The sequence below is a fragment of the Trachurus japonicus genome, chromosome 5, assembly GCF_045865225.1.
Source record: "Trachurus japonicus isolate A0001 chromosome 5, Traja_1.0".
Classification (NCBI taxonomy): Eukaryota; Metazoa; Chordata; class Actinopteri; order Carangiformes; family Carangidae; genus Trachurus; species Trachurus japonicus.
Genome location: NC_140911.1, coordinates 29,299,612 through 29,314,826, shown reverse-complemented (window position 1 = coordinate 29,314,826; position 15,215 = coordinate 29,299,612). Strand labels below are relative to the sequence as shown.

The 15,215-nt window shown below is 39.9% G+C and overlaps 1 protein-coding gene across 1 annotated transcript; it reads left to right on the top strand.

Moving 5' to 3' along the window:
- Positions 1-13,276: 13,276 nt before the first annotated feature.
- On the top strand, positions 13,277-15,215 carry LOC146987832 (green-sensitive opsin-like). Its single transcript, XM_085777245.1, has 5 exons — positions 13,277-13,769; positions 13,856-14,024; positions 14,113-14,278; positions 14,390-14,629; positions 14,729-15,215. The coding sequence occupies exons 1-5, from the start codon at positions 13,385-13,387 to the stop codon at positions 14,825-14,827; spliced, it is 1,059 nt and encodes a 352-aa protein (XP_085633371.1). The 5' UTR covers positions 13,277-13,384; the 3' UTR covers positions 14,828-15,215.

Sequence of the window (15,215 nt, the reverse complement as noted above, 5' to 3'; positions counted from 1 at the left end):
CAGTGACAGGGTGTGGTTTTTATACCTCACCACTGATCCTATTGTGAAATTGCTAAAATGAGATTACAGGATTGTGAGGTGGTGCATCACGTAAAAGAGGCCAATCCTAACACACCGGATAAAGAGTTGCATAGCCCAATGTAATTTTCCTCACTTTCCTGTTTCAAGGGAATCTTCTTAATCCTTATTGATGAATAGGAATTAAGTTCAGTCAACATCCTTTGGCACACTGTACTTTGTAAATTCTATTCTGGCAAATTTAAACAGAAATTTAAAATTTTCAGCATGTAATAACTCCCTTTAATGCCAACATGCATGTACTGATCAGGTTGTTTGGAACAACAAATGATAGATACAGTAGATGATGCTATTCAGAGTGCACATGCACATCGGTATTTTCATGTGACCGCTGCATGTGATGAGTCAAGGAGAAAATCCCCCCTTACTATTCTGGTAAAGAGTTTTCTCTTTTCCTTAATTTCAATAGTACAGTAAGTTAGCTGAGAGAGCTACTTTATCACTTCCTTTCTTTCATTGATTGTGTCAACACATGGTGTAGAATGTTTTAGAGTACGCTAGACCAGGCCCACAGGCAAGTATTTTATCTGCCTCCATACTAGTGAACTGTAGGTGGCATTATCCTGATTGGATTAACCTCAGCGCTTCACCCGCAGTGCCCTGGCTGTGATGTAGCAAAAGCTTACTCTAACAAGATGGACAGACTAATATGATAAAGACTTTGCTAATTTGTTAAGAAATTAAAGGAGGTCAAAGGACAGGTTGAAGACTGATAATGAGTGAGCCAACTGTCAGATAGAGCAGGATTAATGATAGTGTACTGCCAATACAGTGGCATTTACTTCATTCATACTACATTCACTTTTAACTTTTAGCCTAAAAGCTGCTGTGGTGCACGGCCACTTCAGTGTAGGTTTGTTCAATAATGTTTTTCTTTTTCTTTTTAGTTTAATGTAAGTTTTTGTTCATTAAATGCAGAGGTTTTTGTGTCTGTCTGTTTAATGTGATGTTTTGCATTAGGCTATTTTTATTGAATGCAGTTAGCTTGTTGGAAATGCATGCACTCTTTTACTTTACTCAGTATTTACAGTTTACAGGTGACATTTTTAAGTATGTTAGGTGTTCTACAGTTTTAATGTGCAAATTGCATGCTTTGTGGCAATTTACAAATTAGTATGTAGACTAAGAAACCTCTTAATTTATCATTTTTTATTAATAATAGTTTTTTGTTTGTATCTCTATCTTGGATCTTGAATGATGCATGCCTGTTCAAAATGAGCTAAATTAAAATTAAAATGTAACATGTTCAATATGTAAACCAATGACTTGTTATCTGATCTCAACATAACCTGAAAAATAAAACTGCAGGTAAACCTTTATCACATTGGCTGTATCTCGGGTGGCATCCTCATTATCTGCATTAACCACCTAACAAATTAGGTGAGGAGGGTGTGGAACCCATGATAGTAATGGACCCCCTTTGGTTTGGAGGGTTTTACTTTTCTTTGTTTTGGGTTTTTCCCATTGTTGATACTCATTGCGCAATAGCAACATATATATGTTAGTAGGTCAATTTAAGATTATACAATAGAGGTCAAAATGTGTGTAAAGATATATAACGTAATGTATAATGTATATACAATAGAAGTGAATTGAGTTATGAAAATATGTGATGACTATTGTATTTTGAAAGTTTAATTAAAGAGCAGGAGGAAACCTGTAGCCTGTCTAAATATGAGTTGTGTGAATGTGCAGGATGTTAGTCTGAGTGTATTTTGTATTTTTCCTAGTGTGAGGAATAAGTAGTAGAGTGTATGTTTTACACGAGTGACATGCAAACGTGAATGTTAGGGATACAGGAATATAACGTGCAGCAGACCCAGACAACCTATCAGCGCAGACAGGTTACGCTGAGGTGCTTGTCTTTCTGTATTCCTGTAACTGTGGTAAAGGAATTACTTGTGCCTCCAAGACAATAAAGTCTAATTGCCTAACTCTACCTTAACAAGTGCACAACAAATTAGCGCACCATCCGGGTTAAGATCATTAACAGATTATTTCTACTTACCTCACCGGACCCCGAAATCTAATTTTGTTAATTTGAGGCTGTCACCATTTCTAAAACAGTTTAACTTAATTATTCACGGAATCTGTATATCCACAAATTAGTTAATTGGTCATCCACTTACCGAATCTGGTGCCAACATCAGGGAGCTCATTATCATTGCCAACGAGCCAGTGTTTGCGGAGACTTTTGAATACTCACTGTTATTTTATAGACCTGGGGAGATGTTCATCTTGATCAGACCTGGAACCCTGTCCGGACCCTGGTTCTTGGCCCATTCCAGGATTCCATTGGAATGAAGAAGAGACCACCATCATCCACCACCACCACCACCTATTTATCTGTCAGTGTTATCAAGGGATTCACGGTCATGTTTGGAGGTAACGTGCAAGTGAAGATTTCAAAATCTAATCTATATAGTTAACGTGTATGCTGTGAAATTTTCTCATTGCTTCGAAATAATGTGTTTCTCCCTAATCGTCCTTGATTCATAATACATAGATATTCATGAGAGATATTCCTCTTATCATGACATTACTCTCCAGGACACTCTGTGTTCCTGTAATTGTTGTGCACATGCTACACAGATGCCCAAAGTCACATCAAGCTGGTATTCAACTATTTTGCAAAAAAGATTTTTCTAGTTTTTGAATGAATTAATACATTTGAAGTATTATTAAATAGTATAGCACTTTTCTGAATCTTCTGTATTACAGTATATGGATGTGGTTTGATTTACAAAGAAAATGCAGCAACTAATACTACTGTCAGTAGTAATGATACTTTGCTTTATTTATACATGGTTACAATTAACCAAAGTGTTTTAAAAAACACTTGATCCAAATGAAATGATATACCCATGTCATAAAGGTGAACCAACAACATAGATACCTACAGTAGCAGGTGTGGAAACAAGGAAAACACCTGGAGATGTTGGGGAAATATCTGACCTCAAGTAGCCTATGTTTTAAAATCTCTTTTGCCCTCTATTCAAGATGAAGATTTGCCATTGTTATCTGCAAATCATAACAAGCCCAAGGTTCACAGCAGGTAGGTGCAAGAACTGACACTGTCTTCCTCTGCTTCATAACTTGTTTTTATAATATTGAACATATTATTCATTTTAAATTCATTTAAATAATTATTTGTTTATGTGCCCATATGTGGAGAGCCTATCCAAGAAGAGCTGGACTTCATACTTGAATCAGTTTTATCTATCATCCAAGAGGCTTCCTCAGTTCTGTGATGACTGGGGTAAAAAGCTCTGAAGTACCAACAACCAAGTCCATCTACTGTATGTAAAAATTCAAGATTCAAAGTGTTTATTATTATGTACAGTAGGAAACGTGTTTCCCTGTACAATGAAATTCTTACTTCTGTCCACAAAGAATGTCAGCATGTCAAATCTAAGTATAATCCAGCAATGATATGTTCCATATGCATGTGCAAACAGAAAGGGATGTTCAGTAATCAATCTCGGAATATATAATGTAAGAAGTGACAAATGGTTGCTTTTTGACACATTTGTCAATTTAGGGCCTTTAAAGAACATTGTTGGCCATGAAATGCTAACTGTTTCCATCAGCTGCATGAAGTCAGTAAATCTTGCCTCTGGCTGCAACCTTCTCATGTGTGGGCAGAGAGAGAGGGATTACCTACACTATTTTCTTCAGTTATGAGGACGTTCTGGCTATCAACTATAAAGACAACGCTTGACAGTTAATTAAACATCTTCTTCTATGTGTGAGCCTCTTATCAATGGCTGCAAGGGGCCTCTAACAGTTAGATCCTTAACTGTCTCAACAACAGAAACTCCTATTATACTAATCCTATTATCTATGTGCTGATGAACAGACCTCAGTTCTCAAGGAAATTTTGTGCTAGACCCAGAACTAGCACCAATCAACAGCTATCTACTGGCAGTTTATATTTAATGATGCTGCCAAAGTTTTAATAAGATATATTTGATGTTTATGACCATTAGGAGTAAAATAGCCAGTAACTGTTTTTCTCATTTTAAAATGATACTTCTTTAAGCATTCCTCTCTCTCTGCCTTTGTCACCCTGTGTGCATCACAGTGATATTTCTGAAAAAGTGTAAGTACTGCATTAAGAACTGTCAACTATTTACATACAATAAAGGCCTTCATTCAGCTCTGTGCATTCTTCTTTCTCATTTCATTCATGTGTTATTGAGTGTACAGGCTGATTTGACCTGTTTGACATGTGACTGTCTTTGCAGGGATTGTCAGACCCAAGCCATCGTCTTAACCCTTTCCCATAAGGACAGGGGATTAACCAACCACTGGTGTCTGTGGAGGGATTCCATCCAGGATACCACGTTCTGTTCTGCAATACTTTAAATCCGATATAATAGCATGATTATCTGCACTTTACGCTTGAGCCTTGAAAACATTTCTCTGACAGTGTTTGCAGCTGAGACGTTGTGATGCAAAGACATTAAAAAAAAGTGAGAATTATTTTTACACAGTAGTGAAAGGCAAGTAAGTGAGGTTAATCCAGTAGTTAAGTACCTGTCCTCTACTTGAGTATTTCATTCTTTAACTAATTCATACTTTTGATTCCACTATATCAATCTTAACATCTTTAGTTACTGTGCAGATTAATTTCATACAGGTCTAAAATATGCTCATTATTATGCACCAGAAATGCATTAATACTGCAGTTAACAACTGGTGACAAGGCACTTTGGTCTGAAAGATCTGAAATATGCCTTCAATATTTTTCTTGATGTGGCCTTGTTTTTTTCTATGATTGACACCAACCTGCCAATGGGACTGGAGATGGAAATTAACCTTTGGCTATAATCTCAAACATATTCACATGAGAATGTTTATTAATACAGAATGTATGTCCCATTTAAAATACATAAATAAACTAACCAAAAGTATCAATACCACAACAGTACTCTGTTATATTACAATTTTGCTAGTTTAAAGTACTAGCTTTTGATACAAAGTAAAATTACTACTCACTGTGACACTTTACTGAATTATACTATATTGCTGTATAATTATTGATGCATTAATGCAGATTAAACTAATGTGACTGCTTTACAGCTTGTGAATTTAGTGGGGCTCAATGAAGTCTTATCTTATTGTAGCCCATCATATCAAATCATAATTCATATGGTGGTCATATTTTGCATGTCTATCTGAGTGTGTCGATGGATCTTGGAACACCTCACCTGAGTTCTGCAGAATAGTCCATGTCCATTCCGTGAAGTGCAGCATTGACAGGGGAGACTGTCGAGGAACACAAGGCGAGCACGTAGAGACAGTAGGCTGTAAGCTGTAAGCACTTACAGTAAGTACAGCTTTCGAGGTTTAACTATGACCTGGATCACCCACCTGCCAATCTGCAGAATAAAGGTTTTACGAAATAAGGCTGATTACTGTTTTCAAAGAAAAAAGGGAATATCCGCACACTGATTTAAGCTCCCATTTATTGGATAGCCTACTTGCTTACAACGTTTTGACCGATGTGGTCTTCCTCAGGCATAACATTTTTTTTCTTTTAAAATTTTTTCAAAATCTTTTTTTTTTTTTTTTTTTTGCCTGAGGAAGACCACATCGGTCGAAACGTTGTAAGCAAGTAGGCTATCCAATAAATGGGAGCTTAAATCAGTGTGCGGATATTCCCTTTTTTCTTTGCAATTATCCTGACTGTCCGGCACCTGGCCTAAAATAGGCATTGGATGTGCGCACAACCACCCTGCTTTTTCTGATTACTGTTTTCACACATCACAACTCCCAACACCCTTTATTAAAGACCCCCTCCCATGAAAATCGTGTTTTTCGTGCTTTTCACGTGTTCCTGTGGCATTTTTCTTATGTTAGAGGACGTATCAGCAGAAAAGGAAGTGCAAAGTTGCATTTCTGAGTTTTTCTGCCTTCAAATTGCTGTGAACCAATGGCAGACGCAAACTGGCAGTTTCAGGGAGACTGGAGCTGACGTGTCACAGCTCCAGGGGAGGACACTAGTGCTACAAGCTTCCGCCCCGCTCTGCATCTGGCTCAGAGGTGAAAGGCTAAGGTATAACAGGTCAACATGTTCTCACTCCCAGTGCGTCAACAGCCTGACGAACGGTCACTGTCCCTCCTCGTCACATGCCTGACTCATTAGGTGCCCGTTTTTCGTCAGGTTTTGACGCGCTCGGCTTTCAGTTGATTCCAATGCAGTTCCCTTCGCGGCGATATGTGACGCTCAAAGCAAGTGATCCAGCCGACCCGGCTGCGGCACTGACGGACGCTGTGAGCAGAGGATAACTTTTTTTTTTTTTTTTTTTTAACTTTTCCTTAAATCTTTATTGAACCTGATGCTGCTGTGTCTGACGTAGCTTTCGGCAAGGACGTCCTTTCGGTTATTTATTTATTTATTTAGTGATCATGGTGTTTGGTGCAGAATAATCAATCAATAAATAAATAAATTACGTCCTTGTCGGAAGCTGCGTCAGACCAGGAGGGGGGGGGTTGTGGATTCTACAGGTGAAGACCACTTCCGCATTCAAAAAGCTGCTCTGTTTAATCAATATTCTGAAGAAAGATCTGATTATTAGCCATAATGCTGTAACCATCCAAGGAAGACTGTGTAACAATATTATGTGCTTCTGCTGAGTCCAAAAGCCCTGTGTAATATCAACTTTATTTTAAGAAAACACGCTTTGTTTCCAATGTCATATCACAGAGAAGCACTACATTACCCATAATCCTCATATTTATCAGCGACGTGTCTGATTGGTTGAGCTTGCTGTTACCAGCAAATGAAAAAATAAAACAAATTGAGCTTATATTATTTTCTTAGTAGCTAACTAAAAGGTCTTAACATCTTTTTTGTTTTCAACATTGAATAAAAAAAGGGTGCTATATTGTTAAAATTCAACAATAAAGTGCATAAAAGTTGGCTTGACTTCTTTCTTTTTTTCTTTTTTTTCATAATTTTCACCAGCATCTTTCTGGTCCACATCACATCACATTTATTGTAATTTTTAATTCAATGAGTGAAATTTTATTTTTTATCTGAAAAACATTATTATGAATTCAAGGGTCAGAGGTCACTGGTGTTAAATTTAACCTTTTTGACCCTGTTTCCTTGAATAAATCACTAAGACTTTGATGCGGGAAGCTGAGATTTTGATTTGATTTTGTTCAGAGCACTAGGGACAAAGTTTCTGTAGAATTTCAGACCTGTCGGACGTCCAGAAGGGTCACAGCTGACTGTCCAGGCTCGTTTCTCGGCCTTCAAAGCCTAGATTTAGAAGCCTTTTGTCTAATAACGTCTACATCCTTGGGGTTATAAGGCTGAAAGTTTCATGCATTTGTCCGGGGCCTAAGGCCATCCACCATGTGCAATTTCAAACCCGTGCGACCTTCACAAGTGTCAAAGGTCGCTGATCTGTGACCTTTTTGACCCCGTTTCCTTGAATAAAACACCAAGACTTTGATGCAGGAAGATGAGCTTTTAATATGTGGTCCAGAATGTCTAGTGGAAATGTGTTTTGTCTATTTCGGCTTTTCAGACTCAGAGTCTGTCAGACTTAAAGCGTGAGAGACCCTCTTAGTCAGAAAAGCCGAAATAGACTAAAAACATTTCCAAAAGTCGTGCAGTTCTGATTTCGTAATATATGGTTCGGGGGCCCAAGACGAACGCGTAGATGTGTGTTTGGTCCTGATCGAGCCATTACTTTTCGAGAGGCTGGGCTTCAAACAGTCGCATTCCTCTGTATCCTTGAGGCCGCCGTTTCCATAGAAACCGACCAAATCACTTGAAACTTGGCCTGTGGACTCATGGTGAGGCCCTTATCCATCACCCCGAGACCCAACTCTGTGGGAGCATGGGAAAGCCAAGTGGCCCCCCGGGGCCCCAGGGGGCCCCTAGAGCAACGGGACCAAAATATTCTGATAGAGGACTCTCTGATATACAACCTATTAATATTTCATGATGATAACTTAAAGCGTGTATGTTTTGTTGAGAAAAAGCAGGAATGGCTGGATTCACTTTGATGTTTGACCCCTGTGACCTTTGACACTTACCAATTGGCTTTATGCACAGCTCCCCTACTTCCTGATCGTACACCAGCTCCTTTAGCTAAAAATTCAGCCTGATAGGCCAAAGCACCTGGAAGCTATTAAAGAATTGCATTTCTCCTTTAATATGAGGTCAGAGAAAGGAGCATTGCTTTTTGGCTATGTGTGACCCTTCTGAATGTCACAGAGCTCTGAATCTTTTGCACACACAATCTACTAGACATTCTGGACCACATATTAAAAGCTCATCTTCCTGCATCAAAGTCTTGGTGTTTTATTCAAGGAAACGGGGTCAAAAAGGTCACAGATCAGCGACCTTTGACACTTGTGAAGGTCGCACGGGTTTGAAATTGCACACGGTGGATGGCCTTAGGCCCCGGACAAATGCATGAAACTTTCAGCCTTATAACCCCAAGGATGTAGACGTTATTAGACAAAAGGCTTCTAAATCTAGGCTTTGAAGGCCGAGAAACGAGCCTGGACAGTCAGCTGTGACCCTTCTGGACGTCCGACAGGTCTGAAATTCTACAGAAACTTTGTCCCTAGTGCTCTGAACGAAATCAAATCAAAATCTCAGCTTCCCGCATCAAAGTCTTAGTGATTTATTCAAGGAAACAGGGTCAAAAAGGTTAAATTTAACACCAGTGACCTCTGACCCTTGAATTCATAATAATGTTTTTCAGATAAAAAATAAAATGTCACTCATTGAATTAAAAATTACAATAAATGTGATGTGATGTAGACCAGAAAGATGCTGGTGAAAATTATGAAAAAAAAGAAAAAAAGAAAGAAGTCAAGCCAACTTTTATGCACTTTATTGTTGAATTTTAACAATATAGCACCCTTTTTTTATTCAATGTTGAAAACAAAAAAGATGTTAAGACCTTTTAGTTACTAAGAAAATAATATAAGCTCAATTTGTTTTATTTTTTCATTTGCTGGTAACAGCAAGCTCAACCAATCAGACACGTCGCTGATAAATATGAGGATTATGGGTAATGTAGTGCTTCTCTGTGATATGACATTGGAAACAAAGCGTGTTTTCTTAAAATAAAGTTGATATTACACAGGGCTTTTGGACTCAGCAGAAGCACATAATATTGTTACACAGTCTTCCTTGGATGGTTACAGCATTATGGCTAATAATCAGATCTTTCTTCAGAATATTGATTAAACAGAGCAGCTTTTTGAATGCGGAAGTGGTCTTCACCTGTAGAATCCACAACCCCCCCCCTCCTGGTCTGACGCAGTTTCCGATAAGGACGTAATTTATTTATTTATTGATTATTCTGCACCAAACACCATGATCACTAAATAAATAAATAAATAAATAAATAACCGAAGTCGACGTCCTTGCCGAAAGCTACGTCAGACACAGCAGCATCAGGTTCAATAAAGATTTAAGGAAAAGTTAAAAAAAAAAAAAAAAAAAAGTTTTCCTCTGCTCACAGCGTCCGTCAGATATCGCCGCGAAGGGAACTGCATTGGAATCAACTGAAAGCCGAGCGCGTCAAAACCTGACGAAAAACGGGCACCTAATGAGTCAAGCATGTGACGATGAGGGACAGTGACCGTTCGTCAGGCTGTTGACGCACTGGGAGTGAGAACGTGTTGAACAGGTATAGCTCACCTGGTAGAGCAGCTTGCACTGTGAGCATGGACTATATTCCAGTCTGGGATCAAATCCTAGTGTGCAGTTTTACGCTAAACGCGCTGAATCAGTAATTGTACAATGTCCAGCTGTCAGCGAGGGGGTGGCTGGGCGGGGCAGCACAGTCTCCGCCCACCCTCCAGAGGTGCATTGCTAATGAGCTGCTGGTGCTGTGCAGAAGAAGAGAAATGGCACAGGTTTTGTGATTTTGGCTAAAAACTTCATAATTACAATTTAAAGACCACAGAGAATGTTTTACAATAACGAAAAAGGGTCACGGGAGGGGGACTTTAAAGAATATTGAGTCACCTGAGCTGCTGCCTGGGACTACAGTATCACTCACTGATGTGCACATCATCATAGCAATTTCTCCTTCCTTTGAACAAACTGCAAATGCGTTTGGACATGTATCAGTTTTTTTCATACAACTCTCTGCTGTTTTATAACATTATCATTTCATCAGCTTATGACCCATGAGAAGTGAGATGAGTGACTTCTCTTTGGTCCATGACCAAATAAGGTGCTTGCCATACCAGTGCTAATTGATGTGTCACAGGTGCTCCCCACTCTCCTCATTGGTTGGGATATGTGGAGGATTGGTCAAGATCTCTTTCAGCTGTGTCTATTTGAATGATGTGTTGAGTTTGTTTTTTAATGACCCTGATGAAGGCTAGAGCCGAAACGCGTCGGTCTAATAAAGTTGTTTTTCCATTACATTATTAAGTGTTGCTGGAGCTCCTTTGAACGCTCTCCACGCACCTTGTGGATTGGTGAAGTTGCGCCAGAAACCACTCTGTACTTCCAATCAGCTTATGTCATGTCAGTCAAAATGAACTATATGAATGCTGAATCGTTCACTGTAAAACTAAAGGTCTTCATTTCATTGTCTTGAGCATTTTCAGGTAGTGTCACCAAGATCTGACTTTTTTGCATTGGAAAACACTTACAGAGTAAACTATCATAATGTAAACATGACAAAGCCATTTGACTATCTTGTTCATAAACAATGGTGTCAAGACTTATTTTGATCACACTGACAGCTTGATTGAATAGTCTACTTGCTTTTGGGGAATGAACTATCCATTTTGAGCAATAGAGATTGCCAAGACACGTGACCAACTGGGCGGCAACGTCATCAGAAACGCAAAGGATTGTGGATATCTTTGGCCAATTTCCCCCGATCTACATAGCGCGCTAGACATGGACAATGTAAATAATAACAAAAGTACAATAAAAAACAGAATTAACTGGCACAATGCAGCGGGCAAAGGAAAACAACAAAGAACCATACCGCCTAAAACTAAATCCAGCCGCAAAGAAACGATACAAGGACAAAATAAAGACAATCAAAGGGCTGGATCCCTATGAACATAAGGTGTGGTCCGCTGACATTAACCTGCTGCCCAACTTCCAGCACCCATATATATATAATTATATGGTACTAAATGTAACTTTTTGCCCTGTCTATCGTGCGAACGACTGTTGCAATTCACAACACAGCAGGTTGACGGCATCTTCAAACCAGAGCAGTAGATATTTGAAACTAGCGTTCTTGCCTCCACAAATTCAAAGTCTGGCGCGTTTGTTTGTGCCAAAGATTCCCACAATGCTTTGCGTTCCCCGCCGGGAATACGTCATGATGACGACACGCTGGCAATCTCTATAAGTGACAGCTTTTGCAGGCTATCCACTCAGTTTTGCAGTTTGTACTAATTGTTTTGAGAAATGCACTGTTGTGCAAATGTTAATTGTGATGTGAGAAAAGCACCAACGTGACTGAGAAAAACGGTAATAAGATTGATAAATGTAATAAGATGTTCACCAAGACTAAGCTGACTTGACTCTTCTCTGGCTCGTCTGCCGTCTTTGCGCCAACTACAGCACCGTGCATATAATGTAAGTGAGACTCCCGGAAAACACTCACAGGTGAGTTACCCCAGCTATTTCCCTCGTTCAGGACTTACCCGATTCCCAAGCGTCTGTCACGGTTTCCCAGATAATTGTCCGTGCGCGCATCTTGGCTGAGAAAAAAAAAAAGTTTGATTTCTGCAGAAGACGAGAAGCGCAACACTGTGGTCAGCGCTGGGTGGCACTGCATGCGAAGGTGTGACAGTCAGCCAACCAAAGTCTGCTGCCCACCGTGGGCATAGATCCATAGATCCATACACCCTTTGACATTATTAGTATTAGTCACTATGACCTATGTCAACCACTATTCAGTCAAATACGGTAAATAATTATTTCTAAAAAAAAAAAAAAGAAAGAAAAAATCATAATAAAAGCTAAAAAACAATTAGTACCCTATATTGAATGGAAGCAGGAATAAGTCTGTTAATGTTAATTTGCTAGACGCAAATAAGCCCTTCTTACATTTGTAGCCTGGCTAAATTGAACCAGCACAGGACACAAAAATATCTTCTGGGGTCTTTAATTCTGAACAGAAGAATATGGTGTACAAATAAAACAAATGATGCAAGTTTAAAACTCAACTGGCTGATAGTCTTCAGCTGTATCTACAGTACTAGTAGAAACAAAAATCAGCGACACCACACTGTGCCTGGCACACGGGACGCTTACTGTAACTCTGTCTAGTCTGCTATAATCACTGGACAATGTCCTTAACCCTTAAGTAATTATCCTATTACAAAAGGGTACAAAAGTAAGCAATGTAGACTAGCACCAAAGAGTACAAAACGTGTCTTCTTAAGGTTCAGTACAAAAGAATAAAAATAATAAATCTACAGACTGCTATTAGAGTGTACAAAAATGTCCCTATAAGCAACAATAGAGTGCAAAGAATTAACTACAGTGGCTCCACCCTATAACACAAAGAGCCCACAAATTCACATTAAACACTCATACATTCACAGGTCAAAACATCACAACGAATGTGCAGTATTGTAATACATAACGTTACTGACTTGTGCATTTTTTCCGTACAAACAGCACTGACGATGGCCTGCTACACGACAACCATTGGGTTTCTCTCGTCGTCCGTTTACCTGCCAACCACTAACACATATGCCCACATTAACAATAAACATTTAAGCCTGTAAACATGCATTACTCTTAAACATATCCCTTAGATACTTCATGCAAACAGACACATTTATATGATATTTACCCTCATTAACCTCCGAAAACCGTAGTGTGGTCGCACCGCTGCAGGCAAGATGGCGACTTCCGGTATCTTTCTACCTGCTCTACAACCAGTTCACCAAACCGAGAAAGCGCCCTCTGGTGGCGTTAGTAAGCAGTTGCACTACATTTTCCCACCTGGCTACACATTAGAACAAGCAGAATTCTGCGCAGTATTTCCTGCCAACTGATCTGTTATTACTACTCCAAATTTAGATAATAAATTAGGCTAGATTTGAAACATGTGACCTTTAAGTCACAGTCCCTCATTGCTTAAGTCAATTATCAATCAGTCTTGAGCTGTTCACTTCCTCACAATCCCCCCTCCAGGGAGGTATAAAACAAGACCCAGGGATGCATGCTGCCTGTGTGGGGTGGGCTTACACCACGGGTGACTACTGAGTGACCTCGAGCACACTTTGGGAACTCTCCATCAACTGAAGCTCCAGCAGCAGCTACTGAAAAATGGCTTGGGATGGAGGATTTGAGCCCAATGGCACAGAGGGAAAGAACTTCTACATCCCCATGTCCAACAGGTCTGGGGTTGTTAGAAGTCCTTTCGAATACCAGCAGTATTATTTGGCGGATCCCATCATGTTCAAGCTTCTAGCTCTCTACATGTTCTTCCTGATCTGCACCGGAACTCCCATCAATGCTCTGACGCTGCTGGTAACGTTTCAGAACAAGAAACTCAGGCAACCTCTCAACTACATCCTGGTCAACCTGGCTGTGGCCGGTCTCATCATGTGCGCCTTCGGATTCACCATCACCATCACCTCTGCTGTTAATGGCTACTTCATTCTTGGAGCCACTGCCTGCGCTGTTGAGGGATTCATGGCCACGTTAGGAGGTGAGAAAGAAGAAACACAAGACCTTTCAGGAATTCTAGAAATTCTATATTATATTTTATCACCAAATGTCCTTTCCTTCCTACAGGTGAAGTTGCTCTGTGGTCTCTGGTTGTCCTGGCTATTGAGAGATACATCGTCGTCTGCAAACCCATGGGAAGCTTCAAGTTCTCTGGAACTCATGCAGGCGCTGGTGTCCTTTTCACCTGGATCATGGCTATGGCATGTGCCGCTCCTCCACTCTTCGGCTGGTCCAGGTGATGCTCGCAATTCCATTTCCAAGTTGTAGATGTAGAGAGCAAAATACCCTTGTCATTGATTTTCCTTTTCTTCGATCTCACACAGGTACCTCCCTGAAGGCATGCAGTGCTCCTGCGGACCTGACTACTACACTCTGGCAGAAGGCTTCAACAACGAATCATACGTCATGTACATGTTCATTGTCCACTTCTTCGTTCCTGTCTTCATCATCTTCTTCACTTATGGAAGCCTTGTGATGACAGTCAAAGCTGTGAGTTTTTAGAACATTATCTCATAACCTTTTCTCAGCCTTGTGTGTAAGATATTTGTAGTAGAATCTATTTAATAACCGAATTGTATTTTATTTGACCAAACTCTTCAGGCTGCAGCCCAGCAGCAGGAGTCAGAGTCCACCCAGAAGGCTGAGAGGGAAGTGACACGCATGTGCATCCTGATGGTCTTTGGCTTCCTGGTAGCTTGGGTGCCATATGCCACTTTCGCTGGCTGGATTTTCCTGAACAAGGGAGCTGCCTTCACTGCCCTGACTGCAGCCATCCCTGCCTTCTTTGCTAAGAGCTCAGCCTTGTATAACCCTGTCATCTATGTGCTGTTGAACAAACAGGTTGGTTAAGTATTTTGTAAAGTTCACTGGTATTTACACTTCTTCGTCATTCAATCCTTGCTTAGTTTCTGAATTTGCTATCTCTACTTTACTTTTCAGTTCCGTAACTGCATGCTCAGCACTATTGGAATGGGCGGCATGGTGGAGGATGAGACCTCAGTTTCTACCAGCAAGACAGAAGTGTCCTCTGTCTCTTAATCATCATGACATCCTCAGATCTGTGGACATTTTCCTTGCTGATTACATGAAGATTTTAAAAGAAAAATAAAATCTTGGAACTTTAGCCAAATGGATTCATGGATACGATGAACAGTCTGGACCACACACACCAAGGAGTTCCATCTCATCTGTTAATATGTACAAAGGAGGAGTGTATGAAAAAACATCTGCTGTGGAGGTTATCTAACCTGGTGAAATGTGACAACACTATCTGCCATAATGAATGTGTAATTACAAATTGGATATTTCTATGTAATTATTTTGGGGGGGGTGGGGTTTCTTTCACTGGTCTGCCAGTGGCATTGTTTTTATGTATTTTATGAAACTGTAGAGTTATAGATAATAAATGCATGCATGAAAAGAAAAA

Coding starts and splice junctions, on each gene's coding strand:
- LOC146987832 (XM_085777245.1), top strand. CDS start 13,385: ATGGCTTGGGATGGAGGATTTGAGCCCAATGGCACAGAGGGAAAGAAC. Junction 13,770..13,855: donor ATTCATGGCCACGTTAGGAG/GTGAGAAAGAAG, acceptor TCCTTCCTACAG/GTGAAGTTGCTCTGTGGTCT. Junction 14,279..14,389: donor TTGTGATGACAGTCAAAGCT/GTGAGTTTTTAG, acceptor CAAACTCTTCAG/GCTGCAGCCCAGCAGCAGGA.